Source organism: Mauremys mutica, chromosome 9 (genome assembly GCF_020497125.1).
Source record: "Mauremys mutica isolate MM-2020 ecotype Southern chromosome 9, ASM2049712v1, whole genome shotgun sequence".
NCBI classification, from domain to species: Eukaryota; Metazoa; Chordata; order Testudines; family Geoemydidae; genus Mauremys; species Mauremys mutica.
The window spans coordinates 97,463,720-97,476,500 of record NC_059080.1 but is presented as its reverse complement, the minus strand read 5'-3'; the positions used below and the strand labels follow the sequence as shown (position 1 = coordinate 97,476,500).

At 63.5% G+C, this 12,781-nt stretch overlaps 1 protein-coding gene across 12 annotated transcripts in view; it reads left to right on the top strand.

Moving 5' to 3' along the window:
• Positions 1 to 5,788, top strand: part of EIF4G1 (eukaryotic translation initiation factor 4 gamma 1) — a 43,057-nt gene extending 37,269 nt beyond the window's left edge. For 11 of the 12 annotated variants that reach the window (XM_045029639.1, XM_045029633.1, XM_045029634.1 and 8 more), the window contains 10 exons: positions 423 to 682; positions 818 to 933; positions 1,271 to 1,443; positions 1,711 to 1,836; positions 1,935 to 2,016; positions 3,162 to 3,260; positions 3,474 to 3,608; positions 4,096 to 4,177; positions 4,461 to 4,601; positions 4,772 to 5,667. In XM_045029639.1, coding sequence (XP_044885574.1) covers positions 423 to 682; positions 818 to 933; positions 1,271 to 1,443; positions 1,711 to 1,836; positions 1,935 to 2,016; positions 3,162 to 3,260; positions 3,474 to 3,608; positions 4,096 to 4,177; positions 4,461 to 4,601; positions 4,772 to 4,953 — 1,396 coding nt within the window. In that variant the 3' untranslated portion in view covers positions 4,954 to 5,667. Of the gene's footprint in view, positions 1 to 422; positions 683 to 817; positions 934 to 1,270; positions 1,444 to 1,710; positions 1,837 to 1,934; positions 2,017 to 3,161; positions 3,261 to 3,473; positions 3,609 to 4,095; positions 4,178 to 4,460; positions 4,602 to 4,771 lie in introns of all 12 variants that reach the window. The other variant, XM_045029630.1, reaches the window with a different exon arrangement.
• Positions 5,789 to 12,781: the final 6,993 nt, after the last annotated feature.

Here is a 12,781-nt window from a genome sequence, read left to right as displayed (position 1 = left end):
CTCAGCCCCCTGCAGCTGCTACTCATTCAGCCATGCGGTGGGGCAGGTGGGAGAGGCCTGTGGGGTGTGGGGAATGCTGCTCCTGCCAGGCCCAGGGGAGATACCAAGTCTCAGGCAGTGCCACAAAAATCAGACGACAAAGCTGGGGCGCTACCAGCTGAGACCCTATAACAGCTAGAGATGCAGGGGCTGCTGAGGCAGAGGCTCTCACATCTGCAGAGAAGGTGACGGGGACACACGCAACAGGGAGCCAGGCAAGGCTTTCAAACCCCAGGAGAGGGCCGGGCGCCAGAGCCGTCTCACCCTGGGTTCGGGCGGGTGGGGAAGCAGCATGTGCAGTCAGGAGAGCGGAGAGTCATTGGGGAGGGGGGTGCTAGAGTACCGGGGGTGCTTCACCTCCTTTTCCCCCCACCTCCCCCCAGGGGCAGCTCCAGCCGGGATCGGTCGGAGAAGGCCGGAGAGCGAGGGGAGCGGTTTGAGCGCGAGCGCTTGGAGAGGGGTGACCGCTTGGAGCGCCCTGACAGGGGGGAGCGGGCAGACAGGAACCGGCCCCCCATCACCAAGCGGAGCTACAGCAAGGAGACGGAGGACAGGAGCCGGGAGCGCGAGAGGCAGGGAGCCCAGGAGGCCGTCCGGAAGGTTTCCAGCATGACGGAGGAGCGGGACAGGAGCAGGGAGCCAGGTGAGGAGAGGGGGAGGCGGTGCCATGTTCACCTGCCTAGCGCCCGAGTCCCGTCAAGGGCCTGGCTGTCTGCGCTTGGCTGGGGCATCCACTCCACAGCCCAGCCATGCTGATGGGATCTCTCCCTCCGCACAGTTAAGCGTGAGCCGGCGCCCCCTGCGGCCCCCCCCAAGCCAGCGCTGTCGGAGGAGGAGCTGGAGAAGAAATCCAAGGCCATCATTGAAGAGTACCTGCATATCAACGACATGAAGGCGAGAACTGGGACGGGGAGGCAGGGAGAAGCATTGCATGCTGGGATCTGCGCTGGGGGGGCCCTGTGTTCCTGTGACGCCTGCAGCTCTGGAACTGGCAGCAGAATTACAAGTGATAATGATCTTTCCTTTCAACAATGAGGTGGATGGGGCAGGGCAGGGGGCTGGGCTGGCTAGGAGGGGCAGGGGATAGGGCTGGGAGCCGTCAGCCCTTTGCTGGGGACCAGGAGCAAGCACAGGGCCCTTCTGAGCCACTCCAGTCTACCCCGCAGCAGCTGCTGCAGTGTGTGCAAAAGGGTGGGACCAGGGCGGTGCTGAGCCCTCTCTCCCCCTGCAGGAGGCGCTGCAGTGTGTGCAGGAGCTGGCCTGCCCCTCCCAGCTCTACGTCTTTGTGCGAAACGGCATCGAGTCCACGCTGGAGAGGAGCATGATCGCCCGCGAGCACATGGGGCTGCTGCTGTACCAGCTGGTGAAAGCAGGAAACCTCACCAAGGAGCAGTACTACAAAGGGTAAGGGCCCCCCCCCCCCCACCCTGGGGCCCCTGTAGCCAGGGGGCTTTTGTCCCTCCTAGGGCTGCTGAATCCGGGCTGGGGGCCTGGCTGGTCGTATGGGCAGGGGTGGGATTTGCTCCCCTGCTCCAGCCTGCAGAGCTCTGCCCCTCTGGCTCACTCTGCAGACTCCCCTGGGCTGGCAGGGAGACACGGCACCCAGGCTGCCAGCCCTGAGCCCAGCTCCTGGAAGCTGACCCGCCCGGCCCTCCTCTGCTTCCCTCGCAGGGTGCACGACATCCTGGAGATCGCCGAGGACATGGAGATCGACATCCCGCACATCTGGCTCTACCTGGCCGAGCTGATCACCCCCATCCTGCGGGAGGGGGGCATCCCCATGGAGGAGCTCTTCAGGTGAGCAGCTCCCTGCGCCTGGGGCTGGGGGGGGAGCGTCACCAGGCGCGTGGCTGGCTGCGTAACGAGGAGCTGACCTGTGTATTTGTGCCCTGCAGAGAGATTGCCAAGCCCCTGGTGCCCATTGGCAAGGCCAGCACCCTCCTGCTGGAGATCCTGGGGTTGCTGTGCAAGGGGATGGTAAGTGCCGCCCCCGTGCCCGTCTGCTCGCCTGACCCTGCTAGTGGGGACCGAGAGCCACGTCCCTGGCAGGGAGGGCTGGTGTCTGCATGTAACACCTGAGCCGTGACCCAGGCCCCCAGCCCCCACCTCTCCTGTCTGGCTCTGGGGCACGGCCCTGACCCCCCTGCAGACCTCATCCCTCCTGTCTGGCTCTGGGGCATGGCCCTGATTTCCCCAGCCCCTCCCGTCTGGCTCTGGGGCGCGGCCCTGCTCCCTGTGACCTCGCTGCCGTGGGGATGTTTGGGTCGGAGGAAGCACCGCTAGATGAAAGGAGTTGGAGGAAGCTGCAGAAAGGGATCTGGGGGTCAGAGTGGATCACAAGCTAAATATGAGTCAACAGTGTAACGTTGTTGCAAAAAAAGTGAACATCCTTCTGGGACGTATTAGCAGGAGTTTTGTAAGCAAGACACGAGAAGTAATTCTTCCGTTCTGCTCCGTGCTGATTAGGCCTCAGCTGCAGTGTTGTGTCCAGTTCAGGGCGCCACATTTCAGGAGCGATGGGGACAAATTGGAGAAAGTCCAGAGAACAGCAACAAAAATGATTCAAGGTCTAGAAAACATGAACCCTGTGAGGAAAGACTGAAAAAATTGGGTTTGTTTAGTCTGGAGAAGAGAAGACTGAGAGGGGACATAAGTTTTCAAGTACATAAAAGGTTGTTACAAGGAGGAGGGAGAAGAATTGGCCGCCTTAACCTCTGAGGATAGAACAAGAAGCAATGGGCTTAAACTGCAGCAAGGGAGGTTTAGGTTGGGCATTAGGAAAAAGTTCCTAACTGTCAGGGTGGTTAAACACTGGAATAAACTGCCTAGGGAGGTTGTGGACTAGACGACCTCTCGAGGTCCCTCCCAGTTCTGTGATTCTATGAACGAGTGCAGGCTCCAAGCTTTGCCCCGCGGCTCTGACCCCGCCGTGCAGCCCCGATCTGGGCCATGTGGAGACACTTCCTGCTGCGGTTGCAGAAGGAGCAGAACGTCTGCCCCCCCAGTCCCCTCCTCCGGCTGGGCACAGCTCGCTCTGCCCTCCCGCGCCTTGGAAAGGGGTAGTTCGAGCCTGCCTGGGAAGCCTGACGCCAGGAGAGCTCTCCCCCCGTCCCCCTTTGCAGAGCCACAAGAAGGCAGGGACGCTGTGGAGAGAGGGCGGCCTGAGCTGGAAGGAGTTCCTGCCCGAGGACCAGGATGTCAACAAGTTTGTCACGGAGCAGGTGAGCGGGGCTGGACCCTCTCCAGGACTGTGGGGGTGGGAGCTGCCCCCTGGCTGGCTTTGGGGCTCTGGGTGCTGGAGGACCCAGCTGGGAGCAACTTGACGCTGAGCAGCCCGGCACTGCAGGCGGGATCCCCCAGCCCCATCTCTTGGGGCGCGTCTCCCTCCCGTTGCGGTGCCGTGGCTTCCCCTCACTGGCTTCTCCCGTCCCCAGAAAGTGGAGTACACCATGGGGGACAGCTCGGATACACCCAGCCGCAAGGAGCTGACTGCCGAGGAGCTGTGCAAGCAGATGGAGAAGCTGCTGAAAGAGAACTCTAACAACCAAAGAATATACGACTGGATCGAGGTGAGTACGCTGCCCCTAGGGCCTCCGCAGCAGGGGGTGCTGGAGGAGTGAGGCTGGGGCGCTGGCTGTGGGGGGAGCTCCCAGGTACTCCAGGGGGGAGTGGGGCAGGAGCACTGGCTGGTTGCTCCAGTCCCAGTCTCTCCCAGCAGGGGGACACTGAGGGGAGTGGGGCAGGGGTGCTGGCTGTGGGGGGAGCTCCCAGATACTCCAGAGGGGAGTGGGGCAGGGGTGCTGGCTGTTGGGGGAGCTCCCAGGTACTCCAGGAGGAAGGGGGCAGGAGTACTGGCTGGGGGTGCACCTGGTTGCTCCAGTCCCAGTCTCTCCCAGCAGGGGGCACTGCGGGGAGTTGGGTAGGGGCACTGGCTGTCTCTCCGGATCACTGCTGCTGCTCTGCGGCTTCCCTGGGGAGGCCAGGCCCGGGGTGGGGGGTCTCCCGCCTCCAGCGCTGTGCCTGGCTGCCCGCTCTGAAGTATTCTCCCCCCTCCAGGCCAACCTCAGCGAGCATCAGGTCTCGTCGAGCGTCTTCGTCAGGGCCCTGATGACGTCCGTGTGCCATTCGGCCATTGTCTGTAAGTAGAGAGGAGGCCGCCCCGCCCCGCCTCGGGGGGCTCCGCTTGGGGCCCAGACCTTCCCACGAGGGCGGCCTGAACTAGCCAGAGCCCTGGCCGCTGGGATGGGAGGGGGAAGCTAGCTGGTGCCAAGTGCAGTGGGGAGCCTGTTCCTCCACCCTTCCTGGTGCCGCGTGTCCCACCTGCTGCACCCCGGGGCTGGGCTGCAGGATCTGCTGGGAGTGTGGGAGGGGCGGGTCTGGGGCCGCCCCCCGCCTCTCTCACTCGCTCCCCTCCCCCGCAGTCGAGAACCCGTACCGGGTGGACACGGCGGTGATCAAGAGCCGGGCCAAGCTGCTGCAGAAGTACGTGAGCGAGGAGCAGAAGGAGCTGCAGGCGCTCTACGCCTTACAGGCCCTCGTGGTGAAGCTGGATCAGCCACCGAGTGAGTGTCTCCAGCCGGCTGGGGCCCAGCTGCTGGCTCCTGGGGGGCTGGGGAGGGCAGCAGTCACTCAATCCCAGCCCATGCCCCTGGGTGGACGTGCTCTGGGGTGGGGGGTGCCCAGCAGGGGCTATTCCCAGGTCCCCCTGACCCCTCTCTCGCCCTCCCCACAGACCTGCTCCGAATGTTCTTCGATGCCTTGTACGACGAGGACGTCATCAAGGAGGAAGCCTTCTACAAGTGGGAGTCGAGCAAGGACCCAGCCGAGCAGCAGGGCAAGGGGGTGGCCCTCAAGTCAGTGACGGCCTTCTTCACCTGGCTGCGGGAAGCTGAGGATGAATCGGACAACAACTGAGGAGCGGGGCCAGGGCCCCTCGGCCCACCCCGAGGCCTGGACTCTCTTGCGCAGAGGCCGCGGGGAGCCGCCCTGCCTCCTGGACTCCCTCCTTTCCTTTTGTTTTGTTTTCGAGGCCTGTATTGGTTTGTGTCTGATGATAATAAATTGATGCTGAAGGAGGCAGGCAGGCTGTGGGGCTCTGCTCCGCCCCAGTGCAGGAACCCGGATGGATCGCAGTGAGCGGGGCCAAACTCGGCAGGGTGCAAAGCACCAGAAACTCGTGTCTGTTGGGGGCCGTCTCCTCCCCCCATTTATTGCTGAAATATAGAGAGATTATATATATATAAACTTATTAAATTTGGTTTGGGGACAGGACTTTGCTCTCCCGCTCCCCCGTCCCTGGATCACAGCCTGCACCACAAACCTGCCGGATGGTTTTTTATTTTCGAAAAAATCATTTCAGCCCCCTCCCCCAAATCTCCCACCTCTGAGATCGGCTTGGGAGCTGCTGGGGCCGTTCCGGGGGGAGGGGGGTGTTCCAACCCCCTCTGCGCTGGGCGAGCCTCCCATGGGGCCAGCTCGGCAGCTCCTGTCCCCCCCCCTCCCCCCAACACGTTTAAGGCCACAATTGTGCGAGCTAGCAAGCGGTGGCTTCATCTGCATCCCCTGTATTTATAGAGCGCCGGATGTTAACGAGCCGCACGCGTAATTATTAAAACAAGGATTCAATTACCGGTCACGTGAATTTGTAAATATTTTTTTTTTTTTTTTTTTTTGCTTTATGGAGTATTTAATTGAAGATTTAAAGGGATCTTTTCACCTTAAACTGGAAATAAAAGAACATTGCTAAATACCGCCGCGTGTGCCGCTGTCGGATCCGGGCCTGCGTCGGCGAGGGCTCGCCTGCCACCCTGTGCTTAGAGCGGCTACAGCCCGTCTGCCCTGGATGGGGTGAAGGCGCCTGTGTGGCACTATAGCCATCGCTCTTCCAGCCTAAGGATGGCCAACGTGGGAGTCCCAAGAGAAGCGCTCGCGGGTCTGGTCTGGAGGGAGATCCGGGAACCTGAACACGGCCCAGCAGTCCAGCGAAGACCAAGAGCTGTGGGGACAGCCCGGGTCCCCGACAGACTGTGCCCATTCTTGGTGTGGGCAAGGGGAGGTGGCAGGAAGGAAGGAAGGGGGAGTGAATCCACTCCAGAAGGCCGGGGAATTTCGGAGCATCGCCTGCACCAGCCCTGGGAAGGGGGCTAGACTCTCTGAGCTCCTGCCCCCAGGCAGCAGGGGCACCGCAGGGGTGGTGGTGGATGGATTGATATAGATTATTCATAGTGTACGGCCTGAAGGGATCGTTAGCGCATCTAGTCTGACCTGGTGTAACACAGGCCATTAAATGTCACCCTGTAACCTCTGTACTGAGCCCAGTGACTTGGCTGGCTAACCCCCCGCCCCCCTCCCACCAGGCCGCCCCAGGGAGACAGCGGGAGATGGAGAATCCCCCGCTGTGCCTGGTTCCTGCTGTTCCCAGCCCTCTCCTCACCCGCGTGGGGCTGGCTTCCTCTGCTGCTGGCTCTGCAGCCCTGGGGGCAGGAGGACCCCAAGGTGTATTGCATGGAGGGGGAGGGTTGGGGGGCAGGGGAGGCGGGGCTGAACCACCAGGCGGCTGAGCAAGGGCCCCTCCCCTGGCTTTTGTGGCAGCCCCAGGGAGCCATGCAGAGTTACCCTGAGGGCCGGGATGGTGGAATTGCTGCTCTGCCTGGGCAGCCTCTTCCAGCCTTTCCTGCTGTTACCGTGGCTGGGTGAATTGCCCTGCGGTGGGGGTTAGGGAGGTAGACATGGGGCCTCACCCCAGTCACGGTGTGGGGGGGAGAGACACACAGGCTGGGGAATGGGACCGAGGGTTGTTCCCCTCTCGGGGGTACCAGCGCTCATGTGGGCCCGGCCCGCAGCACTGGCTGGCTCGGGGAGCAGGGAATAAGCTGGGTCCTAGCTGCAGTCCAGCTCCAGGGGGAGGATGACTGGCTGGTTGGAAGCACAAGCTGGCTCTGCCGCGGAGAGAACAAGCCACTTGGTTTTGTTGGCTGGAGGCTGATCTGGCGGGTGTTTGGTGGCATGGCTGCCCCTCATGTTGGCAGTGGAGAGTCGACTGCCCACTCTGGGGCAGGGGTGGGACATGGGGGTGGGGTACATGGCTGGAGCCTGCCCTGCTGCTTTTGAATGTGGATTGATTTGGATCAGCCCGTAAAGAGCTGGTTTGTGTCTGCTGGCGAGTGCCCGAGGGCTGGATTGGAGAGGGGCTGAGCAGGCCGAGGGAACTGCTCGCCGTGCCAAGAAGCTGAGCCTGGCTGTGATGGGGTCGGTCTGCAGGGGGGTGGGGATTGGGGATTTTGAGCGGTAAGAGGGGCACTGGGGTGTAATGGTCCGGCACCTTCACAGGGTTAATGAGATGTGCAGAAAGGGAAGGCAGGCAGCGGGGCCAGGTCTAGAGACCAGGGCTGGGTGGGCAGCTGGGGCCTCCACCCCCTGTGGAGGGGGGACCAGACGCTCCCAGGCAGTCGGGGCTAGTGCATTGGGGTGGTGCGGTGTTATGTTCCTCTGGCTGTACCCTGGTCTGCTCATGCAGTGACGCCCCCGCTAACTGCTGGGGTTTCCTCTGCCTTCCCCGCCTGGGGGGATGTACGGTCTCCACCCCCCACGGCGTCCGTCTGAACTCAGCTGGTGGGCACAGCAGTCTGGGGGCTGGAGCAGAGCCCAGCTCTCTGCAGTCTCTGTCCCCTTCACCCCTGGGCGGGGCTCAGTGTTGTTTGGCTGTGGGGGGGACTGGGACAGGCAGGTGTGGGGCTGGTCCCGGTGGGGCTGGTCCCGTGGGAAGTGGAGAGTCTGGGATGGGCAGGGGCGTGGGGCTGGTCCCGCGGGAAGCGGGGAGACGGACGGGCAGGCGCGGGGGTGGTCCCGTGGGGAGGCTGGGATGGGCAGGGGCGTGGGGCTGGTCCCGTGGGAAGCAGGGGGACTGGGATGGGCAGGGGCGTGGGGCTGGTCCCGTGGGAAGCGGGGGGACTGGGATGGGCAGGGCCAGGGCTGGTCCCAGTCCCGCAGGAAGTGGAGAGTCTGGGATGGGCAGGGGCGTGGGGCTGGTCCCGCGGGAAGCGGGGAGACTGGGACGGGCAGGCGCGGGGGTGGTCCCACGGGGAGGCTGGGATGGGCAGGGGCGTGGGGCTGGTCCCATGGGAAGCGGGGAGACTGGGATGGGCAGGGGCAGGGCTGGTCCCAGTCCCGCAGGAAGTGGAGAGACTGGGACGGGCAAGGGTGGGGCTGGTCCTGAGGGAAGTGGATAGGCATTGTGGCAGTAATGCCTGGGTGCCCATCCATGGCCTAAGCCCCCCTGGGCTGGGCACTGCACACACGTCAGCTTTAAGGGAACTCTCCCTGGTTGTCTGTGGCCTGGAACATCCATGTTACGTGGGCACCTACGGGGCGAGCGTGGAATGACTTGCTGCTTGTCCCAGCCCTGCCCACCCACCCTCACTCGGCACAGTGAGAGTTTGCTGCTCCGTGCACTTGGCATCCAGTGTGATGGACCGAGCTCCCCAGGGTGCCACACGTGTGGGAGGAGCTGGACTGCTGCATGCCAGCTGCCTGCTCTGAACCTCTCTCCAGCACCACCCAACCCCCCAGCTGGCCAATGCCTCTAGCCTGGTGACTGCTGGGCGCAGTGGGGGCTCAGGATCTGCCCCTCCTGGCTTCAAGGGCTAGGCTACGCCGCCGGGAGCCTGTCACTGCTCCCCCCACCCATGCTGGGCTGGGGAGAGCAGGAAACGTTCCCTTTGTGGGTGGCGGGGGGGAGCGGGTTAAAGCAGGGCGGCTGTTTGGGGCTGGCTGGTGGGATGAGCTTGGGGCAGGGTCAGTGCGGGCAGCGTCTGTGGGAAGCAGTCTGGCCTGCCTGCATGTGGGCCCTGGCAGGGCGGAGAAGCAGTGACTCCTTGTCCACATCAACCTCTGCTTTGCTGGGCCCCAGGCGGGCAGGAAGCCTGCCCCAGAGTGAATGCCAGGCAGCTGGGGCACAGACTTCTGGTGGCTGGAGCGAGATCCAGCCTGGGCTCGAGTCTTTGCCCGTGTGGGCCTTGCTCCGGTAGCTGCAGCAGAGCGGCTTCCTTGCCCCGGCTCCGCTAGCCCCAGCCCATTCTGTGTGGGAGACCTGCCCCCAACATCTCTGCAGCACGGCAGGCCCAGTCCTTTGCCTGTCTGTCCCCCTCTTTCCAGCCCTGGCGCCAGCCCCACCCCGCTCACCTGCGGCCTCTGCCCGCGCTGCAGCCCAGGATCTTAAACCCAAACCAGTGAGTGTCTGCAAGGACCAGGTGCCCACAATGCAGCGTAAGGGGAACAAGTCACCCCTGGCAGCAGCGTCTGCTCCCAGTTCCTCCTCCACCCGTGACTCACGGAGTGCCCACGCCGGTGCCCTGCCCGGGGAAGGGGGGTGATGCATTGTGGAAGGACTCTCCCAGGAAAGCCAGAGCTGGAGTGTGCGATCTGGGGCCTTCATGTCTAAACGGCTGGCCCAGCCCCCTGGCACCACGTGTAGATCCCGCTACGGGGGGGAGATCAGGGTGTTACGGCTGCGCCCTTGTGCTCCCGGGCGAGGGCATAGCAGACAAGGTGTCTGCAACCCTCCTTTAGTCCCTCTTAGCAGCTGGGGCTGGGAGCTGGAACCCAGCCGCCCCCCACCCCTTTGCCTTTCATAGGAAGGGGGCAGAGCTCTGTCATCTTTTCAAAGGGGGGGGGCTTTGTCCCCCTCCTTCCCCCCTCCCAAAAAAAATTAAGGACGGAAGAACTTTCTTAGCAGCTCCCCCATCCCCCTCCCTTGCAGTGGCATGAGGCGCTTCATGCCAGCTGTCCAGGCTCAAGTTCAAACCCTGCCCATCCTCTGCTGGCCTCACTCCCCCAGGGGACAGCCCGAGCGGCTGCCTGCTGAGCTGGGCAGGGAGCTGCCTGCTGTGTGCCCCGTGCGCCTGTGCCCCCCTTGCGCGTTCAGGGTTTCTCAGCACAAGCAGCCCATGCAGCTCGCAGTTGACCCAAAGGAGCTCCTGAGTGCGAGTCCCCAGCCAAAGCAAGCATCACAGCCCAGCCCAGCCCTCCCTGGACTGAGCGCCAGAGCAAAGGTGGCCCAGGAGCCAGCGCACGGCCACTGGTGCTGATAGCCTGGCTCCTGTAGCTCGGTGCTGGCCGGCAGCCACGGCGGCCCCACCCTAGAGGAAGGGTGTGATGGGGAGTTAGTGGCTGAGAAACCACCAGTCCTCGGGCTGGCTGATGAGTGTGGAGACTCCAATTCTCAGTGGACGTCCAAGGAAGAATGGCTCATGTATGGGACCTAGAAGGGGGGGTCATGGGGTGCTCCCCAGAAATGGGACCAGGGTCCCCAGGCCAAGCTCCCCAAGAGCTACCTGTGGGATCTGAGGTATTTTACCTGTTCATTTGCCCCCTGCTGCCCCCATAGTGCTGTGCCACGGCCTGCTAACGCTGACAGGCCAGATGGAGGAGGGGGAAGGATGCTGCCCCACCTGTGCAGCTGATTAACGGGGAGACTACAGCCCCGGAGGGGGTGACCGCGAGGCATTTTGTCCCACCAGAGGTGGTTGGGGAAAGGGTCAGGCTGTGTGGAGGAGCAGATTATATCTCCTGCCCCAGCCCCTGAGGTTCAAATGGAGCTACCGCCTGATCTCTCCTTCGAGCCTGGTTCCTCGCTGAGGGGCTTGCAGAGCGGGATGCAGGGAGGTAGCTGGGCCGGGGAGGGGACTCCTTTGCAGGGATGAGGCTCCCCCAGGGGCGAGTGAGGCTTGGGATAGCAGGAGGAGCCATTGGGGGAGGCCCCAGAAGTACCACGTTCAGCTGTCTGAACAGCTTTGGAGCCAGTTACAAGGGACTGTAAAATGTGTGATTCTGGCTGGAGCATGGGGAAAGTCTGAGGTCGGGGTACCGCAGCCATGCTCCCCTGCCTATAACAGAGGGACCTTCTCAGAGGTGGCCCTGGATGGTGAGTAACCCAGACAGGAGCGAACTACATCCTGGGGGTGACGGCCTATGCAACGCCGAGGTGGTAGGTAGCTCTGTCCTCCTCAGAGGCAGACACGGCGGCTGGTTCCCTCTTGCCAGTTTTGAGCAGGGGGGTGACCCCACCAAGCTCCTCGTCAACCGGTAGCCAAAGCCCTGTCCGCCCTTCGCCAGGGCGGGTGGGAGCGGCTGCTTCTGGGCCGCTGCGTGTCGCTCACAAACCGGGGGAGCGGGTTACAGGGATGCTGAAAAGGAGCCTGAAATCCCTGGTGCTCCATGGAGGAAGGGGCTGGGACCCTGGTGTCGAATGGGGGCCGAGGGGGAGGGGGAGGCCTCTTCCGAGTGGGGGGGCAGAGTTCATGGGCTAGCCCAGGAGAGACGGCAGGTCTGGCAGGGGCAGGCTGCGTGGTGCCCAGTGCCACGGACTAGGGGACAAAGTTACGGTGCTCGCGCCCAGGCGGCGGAATGCGCTCCAAGCTGCCGGGGGGCCCTATAAACCCAGCCAGTCGTTCGGGGTGGAGCTCTCTAGTCACCCCAGCCGGGGACCGTAACGAAGAGACGCTGGCCCGAGTGGTGAGGGGGGAGGGGAGCCCCTTCGCTGGTCTCCATCCCCCTCTCTGAGCGCTTGGAGGGGCCGCAGGGTTACAACCCTCTCCAGCAGCCTGGATGCACCTCACTGGCTGTCCACTGGGTGGAGACGGGGTCCAGCTAGTAACTCTCCTCCTCCAGCCCCTGGAGAAGGGACTCGCCGGTGGGCAGCCCGTGGGCAGTGCCCGGGTGCTGGCGCCCGGGAAGGGAGGGACTAGCGGATGGTGTGGCGTTATCGCCCGCTTAATGCCCGCAGTGTCTGCCAGGCAGCCGAGGGCCAGGCCTGCCGAGAGCCTAGAGGAGCCGGGAAGTGCAGTGCATGTTACTTGGGCCCGAGTGGGCTCTGGGAGCACCTGGGTTTGCCTTTTGGCCTGGAGGGGGCTGCAGCTCGTTTTCAGTGTCTGTATGTTGGTCGCTGGCTGGGGTGGGGGACTTTCCCCTGGCAGGGGGAGAGATTTGTTTCCTAGGTCAGACCTCGGAGGGGCGGGGGGGGGACATGTTCCCCATGTTGGGGGGAGGAGCTCAAACTTAATTGCATCGTGACCCCCTTCGCACAACAAAGTTAGGACTTGACCCTGGGTGGAGGGCAGAGCCTGAGCCCCACTGCCTCGGGTGAACCCCCACTTTGGGGAGGCTGGCCCCTGGCCCTGCCCCTTCCACCTGAGGCCCTGCGCTCCCACGGCCGATGAAGCACCAGCTTGCCCGTGCTGGCCGCTGGCCGGCCCCAACCCCGCCCCTCCCTTGGCTGGCCCCAGCGCTGCCCGGCTGCATGGAGCTGAGTCCCCACCCGCGTCAGGGAACAATGGGGGAGGCGGGGGGGCCTCAGGCCAGAACATGGGCGGGGCCAGGGCTGGGTCAGAGGGGGCTTAGCCTGCCCTGGCCTTTGATCCCACCGCCCATGACAGGGGGCCGCAGCCAAGTCCCGCTGCCCCAGGTTGGTGGGGTTGGTAGCTCGGGCTTCAGCTTCAGCCCTTGGGTTCCAGCAAGTCTAATGCTGGCCCCGGCGCCCCACAGTTTGAGAGCTGCTGCTGTAGCACATTCAGGCTGCGGGACTGATGGACAAGGTGGAGAAGCGTAAAGGAGGCATGGCCTGCCTGGGCCGTGGCTGCTTTAAACAGGAGCCTGCAAAGGTGGAGGCTGGTAAGAATTAGCCCACTCCCCCAAGCAGGAGACAGGCTCGGTCCTTTACTGGGATGGCCAAGCGTTACGGGAGCTT